The 16,896-nt window shown below is 49.5% G+C and overlaps 1 protein-coding gene across 13 annotated transcripts in view; it reads left to right on the top strand.

The window, feature by feature from the left end:
* NCOA3 (nuclear receptor coactivator 3) overlaps positions 1 to 16,895 on the top strand; it is a 144,623-nt gene extending 127,728 nt beyond the window's left edge. For 11 of the 13 annotated variants that reach the window (XM_070051719.1, XM_070051722.1, XM_070051721.1 and 8 more), the window contains 6 exons: positions 5,554 to 5,847; positions 9,371 to 9,475; positions 12,024 to 12,252; positions 12,791 to 12,965; positions 13,288 to 13,429; positions 13,699 to 16,895. In XM_070051719.1, coding sequence (XP_069907820.1) covers positions 5,554 to 5,847; positions 9,371 to 9,475; positions 12,024 to 12,252; positions 12,791 to 12,965; positions 13,288 to 13,429; positions 13,699 to 13,710 — 957 coding nt within the window. In that variant the 3' untranslated portion in view covers positions 13,711 to 16,895. The remainder of the gene's footprint in view (positions 1 to 5,553; positions 5,848 to 9,370; positions 9,476 to 12,023; positions 12,253 to 12,790; positions 12,966 to 13,287; positions 13,430 to 13,698) is intronic. The other 2 variants (XM_051844950.2, XM_070051725.1) reach the window with 2 other exon arrangements.
* Position 16,896: the final 1 nt, after the last annotated feature.

Below are 16,896 nucleotides of genomic sequence, written 5' to 3'. Positions count from 1 at the left end.
TTATTATTTAAAAAAATATTTATTTGAAAGTCGGAGAGACACACATACATAGATGTTCTATCTGCTAGTTCACTTCCCACACAGTGATCAATATTCTGTCCGCTGGTTCACTTCCCAAATGCAGCAGCTGGGGCTGGGCCCAAGAGGGTCCAAGCTGAAGCCAGGAACTCAGTCTGACTCGGTCTGAGTCTTCTGTGTGTGTGGCAGGGTCCCAAGCACTTAGACCATCGCCTGCTGCCTTTCAGGGCATGGCCAGAAGCTGGACTAGAAGAGGAGCAGGTCCTCAAACCCTGGCATTCAGGTAGGGATACAGGTATCCCAGGCAGTGTCCCAACTGTTGGACCAAATGCCCACCCCCACAGAGCCATTTTAAGGAATTGGAAAGTTTTCTACAGAATTGGGAAGCCATAGAAAAATTTGAAGCTGGGTAATGATGAGACTTGCTTTCCTTCTATGTGTGATTAATTTTTTAGTTTTTGCAAAGCAGTCTATTTGTCACTTGATATGAAAAGTATATAATAAAAAAAAATTTTATAGATTGATTTATTTGAAAGGCAGAGTTATAGAGAGAGGAAGAGACAGAGCTCTTTTCATCTGCTGGTTTGCTCCCCAAATGGCTTCAATAGCCAGGGCTGGGCCAGGCTGAAGCCAGGATTCTGGAGCTCTATCTGGGTCTCATGTGGGTGCAGGGGCCCAAGTACTTGGGACAACTTTCACTGCCTTCTCAGGCACTTAATAGCTGGATCAGAAGTTGGTACCCGTGTGGGCCTCGGACATCACAGGCAGTGGCTTAACCCGTTATGCTGCAATGCTGGCCCCAAAAATATTTTTATTGAAATACCAGTTACTTGCTCGACTCTGGAGGTAATGAAACTCAGCTCCTTGTTTATTTTGCTAAGTGACATGCTTAATTAGCTGTTTCTTTATCAACCTTAGTCTATATCTATTGAATTCCTGGTAAGTAATCGATTACACATTTATAATCTCTTATCTGAGAATCTTGGGGCCAGGTATACTTTGGAATTCAGGAGTTTTTGGATTTTAGTAAGAGGAAATGGTGCAAAAATACCATATGTTACATAGTATACCCCTTGTAGAGTTTTGTGTTCAAACACTTCTACAGCAAAATATATAATTAATACTTCCAAAACAAACTTAGTCACACAGAGTATGCTGTGTGGATAGAGGTGTTCTTTCTTTTTTTTTTTTTTTGACAGGCAGAGTTAGACAGTGAGAGAGAGACAGAGAAAGGTCTTCCTTTTCCATTGGTTCACCCCCTAAATGGCCGCCACGGCTGGCACACTGCACCGATCCGAAGCCAGGGGCCAGGTGCTTCCTCCTGGTCTCCCATGTGGGTGCAGGGCCCAAGCACTTGGGCCATCGTCTGCTGCCCTCCTGGACCACAGCATAGAGCTGGACTGGAAGAGGAGCAACCGGGACTAGAACCCGGGGTGCTGGCAACGCAGGCGGAGGATTAGCCAAGTGAGCCACAGCGCCAGCCTCTTTTTTTTTTTTTTTTTTTTAATTTTTAATTTTTATTTGAGCGGTAGAGTTATAGACAGTGAGAGGGAGAGACAGAGAGAAAGGTCTTCCCTCCACTGGTTCAGTCTCCAAATGCCAAACAGCCAGAGCTGCACCGATCCGAAGCCAGGAGCAAGGTGCTTCTCGGTCGCCCACGTGTGTGCAGGGCCCAAGCACCTGGATCATCCTCCACTGCTTTCCCAGGCCACAGCAGAGAGCTGCAATGGAAGAGGAGCAGCTGGGACTAGAACTGGCGCCCATATGGGATGCCGGCGCCGCAGGCAGAGGATTAACGCACTGTGCCGCGGTGCCGGCCCTAGAGAGGTGTTATTTCATGTACGTTGCTATCATGTTTGCTGCTAGTGAAGTGATTGGGTTCTTCTGGAGCTTTTTTTGAAGTTCTGAGTTCTAGGCCGGAAGCTGTGGCTCTGAGCTGCTCTCGCCTCTCCCCGCGGTGCGCCCCAGCGTGCGCGATCGTCTCTGCATCGCACAGGAGCACGGGCTGTGCGCCGCGCACACTTAGGGCTGCCACGGTCGGTAGTGCCACAGTTCGGTCTATTGCTGTGTCGAGAGTGGCTTGTGTATCATTTATATTTTTTAGTTGGTAATCGTCTTTTCTTTTTCGCTGTTTCCACTTAATGATAATTGTCCGCCAGATAGGTAGTCTAAGGAAACTATACAATTTCTCATTTTTTTTCAGATGTTCAAACACATTAAAAAGCCACCAGTTCCTTCCCTTTGTCCTGTAGTCTCTTCTGTTTTACTCCATGCTTGTCATTATTCTCCTGTGTTGGGCTACCAGTTCCCTGGGTCTCAAGTCATTTTTTTGGTTTACTCCTTGTTTTACTGCAACAAAACTTTTATTAACTTATCTGTTTGTACTTGATGAGATAAAAAATGTGTGGGTATTTTTGTGTCTGCAAGTATGTTTGTTCTATCTTCCCTGCATGTCTGATCATGTATTAGACTTTAGGTTGGAAATAATTTCTTCTTAGAACTTTGAAAAGTTCTTCTGTAGTTTTCTGGCATCTAGTGTTGTCATTGAGTTGTTTTCCATTCAGATTCCTGTTCTTAAGCGTGTGGCCGTTTGAGTTCCTTGCTATTTATTGGAGTCACTTCTATGTTTGAAGCTTTTCTCAAATATCTGGTGATTGTTCACTGTCTAAGAATGATACATTGAAAAGGTGATTTGGGGATGGGCACTTGGCACCGTTGGGATACCCACATCGCGTCTCTGCGCCCAGCTCCGGCTTCCTGCTAATGCGTACCCTGGGAGGCAGCAGTAGGTTCTTGCCGCCCATGTAGGAGGCCTGGATTGAGTTCCTAGCTTCCAACTTCAGCCTGGCCCAGCCCAGCTCTGCCATTGTGGGTATTCGGGTTGTGAACCAGTAAATTAGAGCTCTCTCTGTATCTCAAATTAAAGAAGAAGAAAAAGTTGATTTGAGGCTCCATAAAGACAACTGATCCTGCTCACATTTACAGAGAATTATTAGGAAGGGATAGGGAGCTGGGCTTTTAATTAGAATCCCCAGATTGCAGCTTGTAGAAACCACTCGTCCCACCTCCCAGGCACTGTCTGCGTGTTTTCTGGAGACAAGGGCTCCGTTTCTTGCCTGGGAATCTTTTATTGCGTGGTTGCATTTTAGCAAGCCAGGCTGGGGAGACGAGAGGATAGTCTCATGGTGTGGAATATAAAATTATAAAGTACAAAGTTTTGCTGGAAATTACCAATATGTAAGATACACAGTTTCCAGTCTTTGGCCTCTGCCTCATCTTGCTCTCTGCTGCGCTTGGAGCTCCTGATCCTGGGCTTTGAGGGAGGCAGGAAGTGGTCAGAGAAGTGGTCGACTCCCTTCTCTGTCCCGACTCCTGGCTCACTCGGGCTCAGCCCTGAACCTGGTCCTCTGCTGGCTCCGTCCAGCTTCTCTGGTTCTGGTGGCTCCGTCTGCTCACTTCGCGTGTGTATGTTTCTCCTGCAGGCACTCGAGGCCTGTGTTTCTCTGCTGTGGAAGTCGGCTCCTACTCCTTCATGCACTTCCTGTCTTCTAGATACCTATCAAGTATTTTATCTGGTTGCCTTCCTTATTATTTTTATATTTATAAATTTAATGTAAATGTTTACATATATTATAAATATAAACTAAGTAAATTTATATTAAATATATTTATGTTTATTATTTTTCTGGCTATATTCTTTACTTCATCTTAGTAGCATTCCCAAGAGAAAGGTAGGCATGCATACACGCCTGGGTAGTCTGCCATATTTTATCTTCAGGTCTGATTTGCTTTAGGAGATCTCTGACTGCCGTCCAGAGGGCATGGTGGAGCAAAGCAGAGGCTTGGGTGCCGGTTATCGCGAGAGTCCAAGAAGCGTGTTGGGAGCAGAGATGTGCAAAGAGAGGAAGGTGCTTGCTATGTCATGGTGGAAAGGCTGTCAGGACTTGGTGGACTGTGCGCACACAGGTGGAGAGGGAGGAGGTGAAGAGTTTAGTTCTGGGTGGTGGGTGGGGTGGCCATGGAGGTGCCTGGCGTGTCCAGATAATGATGGAAAGCAGGCATTTATTTGCATAAATAAAACTAAGCACGTGGAGATGTTTGTGTTGGAAGCAAAAGTTTCCTGTTATTACGTGTGGGTGAGAATGCCCAAGCAGAGAGAAGAGAGTCTGGGGCTGAACTCTGATAGGAATTCTTGTTATTCGTCCAAGGGAAGGCCTGAGGGAGAAGAAAACCAGCAGTGGAGTCGCGGACTCCCACAGGGTGGAGTCGGGCTTGTCGGGGTGCTGATGCATGCTGGGTGAGCGCTCCAGCCTGTGACCGAGAGCCTTGTTGTGGCACAGAGGCAGGCTCCGCCTGCAGCGGCTTTATTTCACGGGGGTTCTGTGCAGGAGCTGCGCCGCCCGAGTTCCAGTGCAGCTCTGCCCGGCAGCGTGTGCCTGGGAGCAGCGAGGCTGAGTCAGGCAGCGGCCCTGCCCCCTGTGGGTGACGCAGGTTCAAGTGCTGGCTCCTGGCTTTGACCTGGAGCTCCTGGCTCGCCCTGGCTGCTGCAGGCATTTGGGCGGTGAGGAGACCTCTGTATCTCTGACTTTCAAATAAATAAAAAAAAATTTTTTTGACAGGTAGAGTTATAGACAGAGACAGAGAGAAAGGTCTTCCTTCTGTTGGCTCACCACCCAAATGGCCGCTACGGCCGGTGCTGCATCGATCTGAAGCCAGGAGCCAGGTGCCTCTCCTGGTCTCCCATGGGGTGCAGGGCCCAAGCACTTGGGCCATCCTCCACTGCACTCCCAGGCCACAGCAGAGAGCTGGCCTGGAAGAGGAGCGACTGAGACTAGAACCCGGCGCCCCGACTGGGACTAGGACCTGGGGTGCCGGTGCCACAGGCGGAGGATTAACCTAGTGAGCCACAGTGCCGGCCCCATAAATAAAAAAATTTTAAAAATAGGGTTTTTACTTTTTTCTCCTGCACCTGCTGGATGCGGTTTTGTGCGTGTCCTAGCACACAGGAAGTGCCGGCCTCCACGTGGTCTCATCAGTACTTGCTGAGCACAGTGACTTCTTTGTTCCCCACGAGAGTGCTGAGACGGCCTGCTGCAGCTTCTGCTCACCGGGTGGATGCGTGCCAAGGGGGCGTGTGACCTGCCTCTCCCTCTCCTGAAAGGCACCCCTTGCTGCCGTCAGAAATTCGAACTGCAGTGGAATTCATTGATTGCAGTGCCTTTAATTGATTTATGCTTGGCTTGGGAGATACATGTTTGTTGGCACAGAAGTCTGATCTGGAACAAATACTGTTTCTCCAAGTGTTTAATACGTTGTGAATATTTAGCTCACACAATGTTTGAGTGTCTCCCTGTGTGGGAGTCTGTGCTAGGCACTAGGTCGTGGCCATGAACTGATAGGGTGTGAGACCTCAGATGGTAAGAAAATAAATTCGACTTTGTTTTTGGAATCCTGCAGCATGATTGCCCACGTTTTCACCTTTTGACTGCTTTCACTGATGCGCTTCCCTGTTGTGTTTGTGTGTTGGATGTTAAGGGACAAGCTCTGGAGCCCAAACAGGATGCTTTCCCAGGCCAAGAAGCAGCAGTGACGATGGAGCAGAAGGCAGCGTTGTATGGGCAGCCGTACCCTGCACAGGGGCCTCCCATGCAAGGAGGCTTTAATCTGCAGGGACAGTCACCGTCCTTTAACTCCATGATGACTCAGATGAGCCAGCAGGGCGGCTTCCCTCTCCAAGGAGCGCACCCCAGGGCCAACATGATGAGGCCCCGGACAAACACCCCCAAGCAGCTCAGAATGCAGCTCCAGCAGAGGCTGCAGGGCCAGCAGGTAACAGTTGCGTCCTCTGGGTTGCCCACCTGCCTTTCTTCTGGCCTCACTGCTTTACTTGCTTTTGGATTGTGTTCCTCAGAGCTCTTTCCACTGGTTCTCTCTCTTGTCAAGTAAAGGAAATCCTCCTGTGTTAAGATTTGTAACAGATGGCTCCTTGCTTACGAGTGGCTGTTTTAGAATTGGATACCTCTTTTTTTTTTTTTTTTTTTTTCCTTAAAGATTTGTTTATTTGAAAGAGCTAGAGAGACAGGGACACACACACACACACACACACACACACACACACACAGAGAGAGAGAAGGAATCTTCCAAGGTTGAAGGCAGGAGCTTCTTCTGGGTCTCCAGTGTGGGTGTCGGGGGGTCCATCTTCCACTGCTTTCCCAGACCATTAGCAGGGAGCTGGATTGAAGAGGAGCAGCTGAGACTTGAACTGGCATCCATATGGGATTCCAGTGGTAGGGGTGGTAGCTTTACAATGCTGGCCCATGGACACCTTTCAGTAGAGCATTCCGTTGTATAGGTTCAAAAGGCACACATACCAGAAAGAATTGAGTTAGGGGGAATAATGTGTTCATTGATTTCTTAAAGGTAGGTAATTTGTTTTCTAAAAGTCCTTAATACTAGTAACCAAATATTTAAACCTTGATTTTAGCACATTTTCTGAAACTTCTGGTATCTAGAAGTTTTATAGAACTGGAGCTCTCTATTAATATCCTAGGATAAGATTTCTGTTCTGTCATTGTTTCTTTACCCCCAACTAATGTTTTAATTTTAATTAAAAGTTATTTGCCCGGCGCCACGGCTCACTTGGCTAATCCTCTGCCTGCGGTGCCGGCACACTGGGTTCTAATCCCGTTTGGGGTGCTGATTTTGTCCCGGTTGCTCCTCTTCCAGTCCAGCTCTCTGCTGTGGCCCGGGGAAGGCAGTGGAGGATGGCCCAAGTGCTTGGGTCCCTGCACCCGCATGGGAGACCAGGAGGAAGCACCTGGCTCCTGGCTTCAGATTGGTGCAGCGCCAGCCATAGCGGCCATTAGGGGAGTGAACCAACGGAAGGAAGACCTTTCTCTCTGTCTCTCTCTCACTGTCAATAACTCTACCTGTTTAAAAAAGTTAATTTGAGAGGCAGAGAGGGAGGGAGCTCCCATCCTCTGGCTCCCTTCCCTAAATGTCCACAATGGCTGGGAGGCTGAAATCAAAGGGCGGGAACCCAATCCTTGTCTCCCACTCAGATGGGGGAATCCAACCACCTGAGCCAGACTGCTCCCTCCAGGGGCTCTGTTGGCAGGAAGCTGCAGAAAGGAGTCGGAGTTGGGACTCAAACACTGCGTTCTGATGTGGGACACGCGCGTCTTACTAGGCCACGCTCCTGCCTCCCCACAAGTGCTTCAAGATTTAATTTCTACTGTCTGTGTCTTGAGTATTCTGAGTCATTAAATGTGGCAGAACTAAGCTACCTTTAGATCCGTTGAGCCCAAGACTCTCTGCCGCACGAACAATCCTAAAGTCAGCGTAGGTACTTGGGAAAGCTGTGGCAATGGGTCCATTGTATCCTTTTAGTTTTTTTTTTTATTATTTTTATTTATTTTTTATTTTTTGACAGGCAGAGTGGACAGTGAGAGAGAGAGACAGAGAGAAAGGTCTTTTCTTTTGCCATTGGTTCACCCTCCAATGGCTGCCGCGGCCGGCACACCGCGCTGATCTGAAGGCAGGAGCCAGGTACTTGTCCTGGTCTCCCATGTGGGTGTAGGGCCCAAGTACTTGGGCCATCCTCCACTGCACTACCTGGCCACAGCAGAGAGCTGGCCTGGAAGAGGGGCAACTGGGACAGAATCCGGCGCCCCAACCGGGACTAGAACCCGGTGTGCCGGCGCTGCAAGGCAGAGGATTAGCCTAGTGAATCACGGTGCCGGCCTCCTTTTACTTTTTATCTTTTTTTCCTTTTCACTAGCAGTTACTTAGGGAAAGGTAGCAGAGGAAATACTTTATTCACTATTACTCTGATCAAGTTCAACCTATTTCCTGAAGTACCTGAATGATCCTGAAGATACTCGTTATTTATTTATTTATTTTTAAGCTTTTAGTATTTATGTAGTGAGAGCAATGCACAGGAAAGGGACAGCTTTATTTCAGGGAGAAAATTATCAGGACTTAACCTGGCATGAAACTCCTGGTTTTTCCCAGGGAGTAGACCAGAGGCTGCAAGGGAGAAGGGGCCCATGGGCAGAGGAGCATGCCAGAAGACCTCCCATACCATGAGGCATGGGGACCAACCAAGTGCCTGAGTAATCCTGAAGATGCTCTTTATTTTGGGCCGGCGCTGTGGCACAGAGGGTTAAAGCCCTGGCCTGAAGCGCCGGCATCCCGTATGGGTGCCGGTTCTAGTCCCGGTTGCTCCTCTTCTGATCCAGCTCTCTGCTATGGTCTGGGATAGCAGTAGAAGATGGCCCAAGTCTTTGGGCCCCTGCACCTATGTGGGAGACCCAAAAGAAGCTCCTGGCTTCGGATTGGCACAGCTCCAGCCATTGTGGCCATCTGGGGTGTGAACCATCGGATGGAAGACCTCTCTATCTGTAACTCTTTCAAATAAATAAAAATAAATCTAAAAATATATTTGAGAGGCACACAGAGAGAGACAGAGAGAGAGAGACAGAGACAGAGACAGAGAGAGGTCTTCCATCTATTGGTTCACTCCCCAGAAGGCCGCAATGGTTGGAACTGTGCTGATCCGAAGCCAGGAGCTAGGAGCTTCTTCCGGGTCTCCCACGTGGGTGCAGGGTCCAAGGACTTGGGCCATCTCCCACTGTTTTCCCAGGCCACAGCAGAGAGCTGGATTGGAAGTGGAGCAGCCGGGACTAGAACTGGAGACCATATGGGATGCCGGCGCCGCAGGCAGAGGATTAACGCACTGCACCACAGTGCCGACCCCTTAAAGATACTCTTTAAACGGCACAATTGCACTTTGATTTTTCTCCCAATGCCAAACAGTAAGGCTTTATATACGAGGCAAGAACTTTTCATCATTAACCTTTTTTTAAATGTTTATTTTCAATTTCTTGAGTGGCCAGTGGGGAAGAAGGGGAGATGTAGATAGATCTCTGTTTTCCACGTGCTGGTCTATTTCCCAAATGCCCACAACAGCCAGGGCTGGGAAGGAGCCTGGAACTCCATCTGGGCCTCTTTGTAGGTGGTAGGGGCCCAAACACTCAGGCCATTACCTGCTGCCTCCCGGGTTACATTAAGAGGCTGGATCAGAAGCAGGAGGTGCTGGGACTTGAACCAGCACTCCGATAATAGGATGCAAGTGCCCCAAGCAGCAGCTTAATCCACTGTGCCACACACAACACCCACCTCATCATTCACCTTGTGCATGCGAAAGTGTACTGGTCCAGCTAGGTGTGGCTTAGCCACCTTAATGGATTTAGAGATGTCGTGACCTTAGGCGCTGGTGCTGAGGGTTTGGAAAGCTGTTTGGGGCTGTTAACATGCTCACTTGCATTCTAATGAACCTGCCTTGCTTCAGTTTTTGAATCAGAGCCGTCAGGCACTCGACATGAAAATGGAAAACCCAGCTGCTGGCGGTGCTGCAGTGATGAGGCCCATGGTGCAGCCCCAGGTGAACTCCCAGGTGAGCCATTTTCCACGTTCACTCAGTGCCCACCCCAGCACAGGCAGCCCATGCTTGGTGCTCAGTGCTAGAGCAATTCCAAATTTCTCCTGTAAGAAGCCATTCTGTAGCCCCATCATGCGTTTTCTCTTCCCTTCTCTCTTGCTGGTGATGACAGGCATCAGAGAAGGAGGAGGGGGTCTTCGTTAAAGTCACTGATTAGTATCTTTTAACGTATAGCAGCTATCGCTTGGCTTTTTAGGAATTTAAAATAACCTGTAAACATTTCTATGTTCCTGAATTGTGAAACCACAGGGTCATTAGGTAAAATTTTGGTAATTATAAGTATAAAGAAAGGATAAAGCTAAAAACTTGCCATGGGTGTCGCTCCCTGTCTTCGTGGAGGAACGACACAGGACCCTGCGCTGTTCTTTTGTCTGCTTGGCCCTTCCCGGGTTTGCTGCTGGTTCTTCCCGGGTTGGCTACCAACCCTTCCACCTCTGTGGAAGGGCGGTTCCCCCTGCCACTTTCCCCACTTCCGCGGGGGAGCGGCACACCGCCAGCCGGCTCTCTCGGGGGCTGCACAGGTGTTCCTTCAGATAGATGTTCCTGGTGCAGGTTGTCTCTCTCCTCCTTTATAGTCCTCTTCCACCAATCCCAACTCTGCTACCCACACGCCGAGTACGCTGCTCTCCTCCAATCAGGAGCAGGTCCTACAGTTTATTGGTTGAACTGGAGGCAGCTGTGTAGAAGCTGTTTCCTCCTCTCCCAGCGCCATATTGTGGGAGAGCAGATGCATAGAATAAGTCTTAATTCCAGTAACTTAGTCTAGTCCGAGTTGCTCCCAGTTGCTCCCCACACATGGGACTCCAAATCCCATTAAGCTGGGTGGTCCTAATGCCATCTTACATGTTCAAGTGATCATATTAAGTGTGTAACTGATCATATAGCTAGCATTAAGTGTCAAAGGGATCACAAAAATAAGACCAAGTATCTGGTAATAACAATAGATAGAATTAAAAAAGAGAGAATGAGCCAACATGGGAAGAGGCCACACAGCAGACTCAGAATGACAAACACCCTAAACAGCACTCTGACCTCAGAATTAAGGCATTTCTGGCTGAAAAGCCCATGAGAGCATTTCAGGCATGGAAAGCCAAGGCACTGTGACAAAAAATGATCTACATGAAGGATCTTTGTGAGTGAGATCCCAGTGGAAAGAATGGGCCATCAAAGAAGAAGGTACTTTTCTCCGAAGGGAGGAGAGAACTTCCACTTTGCTTATGGCCCCATCAAATAATGTTGGAGTTTGTGGACTGAAAAGGCTTCCATAGCCTTGGCAGCTCAAGACAAGAGCCGCGGGTGATTACTGACGTCATCAATAAGTATGTCAGTTGTTAAATCACCAACAGGAGTCACTGTGCACTTGCTCCCCATGTAAGACCTCTGTCCTTAATGCATTTTACTATGAGAATTAACAGTAAAACTTGTCTTCAAACAGTACTTTATACTTTGTGTGTCTGTGTGGGTGCAAACTGTTGAACTCTTTACTTAGTGTAGAGTTGGTCTTCTGTATATAAAGATAAGTAAAAATGAATCTTAATGAAGAATGGGGTGGGAGAGGGAGTAGGAGGTGGGACGGGAGTGAGAGTGGGAGGGCAGGTATGGGGGGGGGGGGAATTCCTAAAGCTGCACCTGTGAAATCTGCATTCATTCAATAAAAGCTTTCTGAAAAAAAAAAAAAAGAAAAAGAAAATGATACATAATTCCATTCTCAATGAGTCTGGGATGACCTGTTTCCCATCACGGCAGGGAATGTTAAACTCTGTGTCTGCAGCCAGTGGTGGAAAGGGTGTCCAGGTATTTTCTTAATGTGAATGAGGCAGATGACTACATGACAGTCACCTACTAGGGTGGGAAACCAAGGTGTGTGTTTTTTTTTTTAACCTGTGAAATGCTTGATTTTCACTGTCTATGCCCACTTAGAAGAGCCTCTCTATTTTCTTGATAATCAGACACCCTGTATAAGCTGTTAGGTGTCCTCTGAAAGGATGATACAAGTGTGTTTTTTGGAAATGATGCTCTCCAGTGGAAGAGTTGAGACAGCTTCAGGGTCTTCCCTGCCTCTGTTAGAAGGTTTAGAAGAGAGCGCATGAGCTGGGGCGGGTCCTCAGGAGACAGCCCTGTGCCCCCACCCCCACCCCCCGCCGCCCCTCGCTTCGCTCCTCTACCACCCAGCACACTCTCAGTCTTGCCCTTTAAGAAACAGTTTTATTTCCTGGTTTCTGAAGAGTCTGTCTTCAGATTTTATGCTAACTGTTCTGTCACTGTGAGAAGTGCTTCTAGCTACATCAAAAGCGTGACAACTTGTCTCCCTGTGTTTCCTAGCTACAAATAACCTCCAGGTCCCCCCCCCCCCCCAACAGCCTAAAAGCTTTTATCGCCAGGACTAGTGCGTAGACACTGGGTGGTTTCCTCTCTGCCCCCGACGTGGTGTGGGGGTCCCACGCGTGGGGCACTGGCTGGATTGTGCTATGCATACGTGACCGCGCTTCTCCTTGGGCGTTAGCAGGGCTTTCTGAATGCCCAGATGGTTGCCCAGCGCAGCAGAGAGCTGCTGAGTCATCACTTCCGGCAGCAGAGGGCGGCCATGTTGATGCAGCAGCAGCAGCAGCAGCAGACCCGAGCCTTCAGCCCGCCCCCTAATGTGACCGCCTCCCCCAGCATGGATGGGGTCTTGGCAGGACCTGCGATGCCACAGGCGCCACCACAGCAGTTTCCTTATCCACCAAATTACGGTAAAGTGGGCGGGGAGGGTGTGCTTTCCTGAGTGACGTTGTGGAAGACGCGAGCGTCACTGGATCGGCACACCTGAGAAGCAGGCGTCTCGCCCTGTCTCACTGCTGCCTCTGTGCCCCAGGGTGGGAACTCGGTGGTGCCGGAGGCAGGAATGGACCGTGGGGGCTTCCGAGCTCCCACCGCACGGGCGTCTCACGGTGATGCCGATTTCTCTGCTGGCCTGCCTCGAGAGGCTGTGGGACGCCAGGGGTCACAGCTTACGTTTCTGGGTGCAGCCATCTCGGGATGAGAGGGGCAGTGGTGCGACTAGAGTGAGTCCCTGGGCACAGAATCACCATGGAAACGGTGGGCCTCGTGTGCCCTAGACGGGGAGCCTTTCTGTTGTGGTGAGCCCATCACTGTGGTTGTCACCTCGGTCCAGAGCAGGAATAGGTGGGAGGCGACACCCTGTGCACTGTCGGCACCTGTTCCCGTCCCCTTCTGAGAGGATGAGAAAGTGATGCATGAGCACTTAAGTTTTTCCTGTTTTCTTTTAAGGAATGGGACAGCAGCCAGACCCAACCTTTGGAAGAGTGTCTAGTCCTCCTAATGCAATGATGTCATCGAGGATGGGTCCTTCCCAGAACCCCATGCTGCAGCACCCTCAGACTGCACCCATGTATCAGTCCTCAGAGATGAAGGGCTGGCCGTCAGGAGGCCTGGCCAGGAGCAGGTAAAGACCAGCGACTCCAGGATCCTTCACATCCCAGTGCCGCAGGCCAGGGAGTGGACGTCTCTGCGCTTTCAGCCACGCCTGGGTGGGGCGCTCAGACGGCCTGGGCTATTAGATGGTGTCGGTGGTGTCCGTTTTAAGAACCTGTCATATGGCACACAAGCCCAGTGGAGCCCCGAGTACAGGCAGCGTAAGTGGAAGAACACTGTGGGCAGGATCCTCTCCCAGTATCTCCTACCCAGTGGTCCTAACGTGGTGATGGTCTCGCCCTGTGCCCGAGCCGCTGAGTGACTCCCGAGCTAATGCCGCACTCTCCCCGCAGCTCCTTTGCCCCGCAGCAGTTCGCGCACCAGGCGAGCCCTGCAGCGTTCGGGATGGTGCACATGAACGGCAGCGCTGGCCACTTGGGACAGATGAGCATGGGCCCCGTGCCCATGGCCGGCATGCCCCTGGGTCCTGACCAGGTAAGGGCATCTGCTCCTTTTCCAGAAAGTTCCTATTTTCTGGAGAGAACCACTGCCTCCCTCCCCTGTAATCTAAAGGTCCCGTGTAGGATTTCACTCGGATGTCCTCACGTCACTTGAAGTACAGCAATTGAGAACACTTTGGCACTGGGGACCTCGGGGGTCGGAGCCCGCCAGGCCACGTTGCAGGCCATCACTGTCGACACTGGGATTTGTCTTCTGTTGTGCTGAGCGCCCGTTTTATTCCCGTTCTTTCTGGTTGTTAACAGAAGTACTGCTGACGTCTCGATACCAGGCCCTCTAAGGAGATCGGTGTACAGATGACACTGCACGTGGACTGTCGGGAGGGAAGACTCGTTCTGCGCGGGCCGACTTGAAGAAGGGGCCGGCCGTGAGCCCCGTCAAGGGAGTTCCAAGTGATGCCGTGTGAGCAGGACTGGATTGAAGCTGAAGCGCAGCACCTCCCTGTACTCCCCACCCTGTGCACCCGCGTTCGGGACAGAAGTCTCCTGACGGTCTGCCTCCGAGGGATGTAATCCTGGAGACATGGAGTGCCACTTCTTTCTGCCTTGATAGCCAAAGTCTCTCAAATAGGTGGGCCAGACAACATTGGAGAGGCAGAGGAGAACATGTGGCTTCTCTCTGCAGTGCTGGACAAAGAGCACAGTTCCCCGCGTCCTGTTTCGTCTCCAAGTGGTTCCTTTGGAATTGGCCTCTCCTGCCCTGCCCCTGGCTGGCGTGGAGCGACTCTGTCCCTTGTCTGTGTCCTGGGCTTTCTCCTCAAGACTGATCTGCCCCCATGTTCTGTAACCTTCACCTTGGGGACCTGTCACCGATGCTAGATGGCTTTCAGAAGGGAAGATGAGATGACAGTATTTAATTGCAGCAGTAGCAAAGTGTTCACATGCTCATGTGCAGCCGCGTGCACTTTATTTAGAAAGTAATGGATAAATGCAATATTCTTGCGGTCTTGAGGAATGAACCACATTCCTGGTTTTTGTCTAATCTCTTGGACAAGAACTATGATTTTTTAAAGAATATTAGTGTCACCCTTTGCCTATATGGTAGAGCAATAATGCTTTTTGAAAATAAACTCTGAAAACTCAAGGCCAGGTACTGCATTCTGAATCAGAATTTCGCAGTGTTTCTGTGAATATTTTTTTTGTAAATATGACCTTTAAGATATTGTATTATGTAAAATATGTATATACCTTTTTTTGTAGATCACAACTCATTTTTACAAAGTTTGTGAAGCGAAATATTTAACATTGTTGATTTCTGTAAGCTCAGTGTGGCGTGGCTGCTGGCACACGGGCCACCCCCCCCCCCCCCAGTTGTGCAGCGGGGGGCCGGGGGGAGGTGAAGGCAGCCTGTCCTCCGCCAGCCTTTGCCGCCTCACCCTTTTCAATCTCCCAATCTCAATGCTTTTTAAGAGATCATTTGTTTAGATGTAGGCATTTACATTTTAAATTCCTCTACCAGAACTAAGCACTTTTGTTAATTTTGGGAAAGAATGGATATGGGGAAATAAACACTTAAAGTCAGGAATTAAAAACAAGCAATTTGACTTAAAAGGAATCTCTTGGATTTTAAGCAGTCTATACCAGTAGCGATTATTATTTTTTAATTGTCTTTTCATCCATTCTAGGAGTGCACTAAGACTTTGGTTGCTAGGATCTGCATCCCACATTGAGGTCGCAGGAGTGCAAGCCTGGCGCGCTTCCTGGTGTCTGCTCCGCTGCCTTGCCATTCTGCTCACACCGCTGGCAACTGCACGCCTCTGGGTTAGAACAGTCAGGGTGACTTCCTAAGCGCCGTGTCCAGAACAGCGTTGCTGGGTTCAGAGCCACAGTCCTACTGAGCGTCCCTGCCCACCCCCTCTTCAGTCTCCTCTCTTTCCTGAGGCTGCCTCTCCTTGACACCTGTTCTAGGTCATTGGGAGTAGGGGGGAAATCAAGTTTAATTCCTTTTATCAGGGTTACTTTATTAGGTTCCAACAGTTGAATGAAATCTGGTTTTTGGAGTATCTGTGAATTTCAGATCTCTCTGCCAGCCTTGGCATCATTTTCTAGCAATAATCGAGGCAGGTAAATTTAAAAAATGTTTTAACACCTTCAGCCAACTTTGTAGATGCCTCTCTGAAGGTGTGGTCATTCAATTTCTCTGGCATGAGGACGTGAGCCCTGATGTTCCCAGAGCTACCACTGGGGGTGGGGGTGGGGGTGGGGGGGGACTTTATTTTCCCAACAATGTATAAGCATCGTGAGTTTCTTCCCCCTCGATTACACAGTCAAGCATCGTACTTGGCAGACGACACCTTCTCCCGTCCGGGGAAGGCAGAGCTGAGGCAGAGCCCGGTCGCCGGCCTGGCAGTGTCGGTGTCGAGGGGGATGGACGGGTGCTCCTCCTCCCTCACTTCCAGGACGCAGCAACAGAGACCACGGTCCTGTCTCCTCCCCAGTCCTGGCTCCAGGCTCACGGGAAGGCGCTAGCGCTCACTTTTCTATGGGGGGGGAATTACATTTATTATAAGTCTTTGTGTTTTCTACCTGTTTGTTTTACAAAAATGGTGCAAACTCGAGATTTTTGATTTGCTTTTAATCGACGCTGTCTCAGAGAATTTGCTTTTGCCTTTCTCACCCTTTGACCTGTCTTGGAGGATTTTGTGCTCCGCTGCTACCTCTCCTCACCCCCACCCCTGCACCACCCCCTTTTAAACCTAGGTATCTCTTGGGTGACCAGAATCCGTCATCTTTTCTTCTGCTTTTAGAATGTGGGATATTTCCAGTACCTACTTTTTTGCTGAATCCAAAGATATATAAATAAATATATTTTATGAAGATCAAAACAATATAAAGGATACATGTTTCTTCCTTTAAAAAACAGAAGTTGCATTGTTAATATTCACGTTAAGGCCACTTTTTAATTGCATCTGGATGACAAGGTGTAGCTACCCGTGTGCGGCGAGTCGGGAGGGTGCGGGTGCCCTAGACGCGCTCTGCCCCCAGGGCAGATGCAGCTGGGCAAAAGCCAGACTGGGTGGCTCGTGCCCCGTGCGGAGGGGTGTGTTCCCAGTAGGACGTTCTCGGGAGCGCTCCCTCCAGGGTGGCTGCAACTTCACGCCTGCTGCAGAGGGACCCGAGTTGTTCTCAGCTGCAAGGCAAACTGTGCGGTAGTGAGCATGGTGTTCTCGCTCTCCTCCCCGTCTCTCTCCAGTGTGTGGAAGTTCAAAGAAGCTAACGTCAGTCTGAGAGCAATATTCAAATTCTCAGGAATTAAGTACCAAGAATGAATTCAGTTTCAATCAAGTTTACATTAAGCACTGCTTTAAAAAATTGTTCTTTTACCCTACAGAGATTCGAAACCACAAGAGATGACTGACGACATGGGGTGGGTGGTGAACTGGGACTGCTTTGCTGGCTGTTTTAGATGTCGCTGTAAATAAAGGTTTCTACGTAAAGTTGGAG

Source organism: Oryctolagus cuniculus, chromosome 11, assembly GCF_964237555.1.
Source record: "Oryctolagus cuniculus chromosome 11, mOryCun1.1, whole genome shotgun sequence".
Taxonomy (NCBI): Eukaryota; Metazoa; Chordata; class Mammalia; order Lagomorpha; family Leporidae; genus Oryctolagus; species Oryctolagus cuniculus.
The sequence above is the reverse complement of the archived record's forward strand: the minus strand, read 5'-3'. Positions and strand labels throughout refer to the sequence as shown.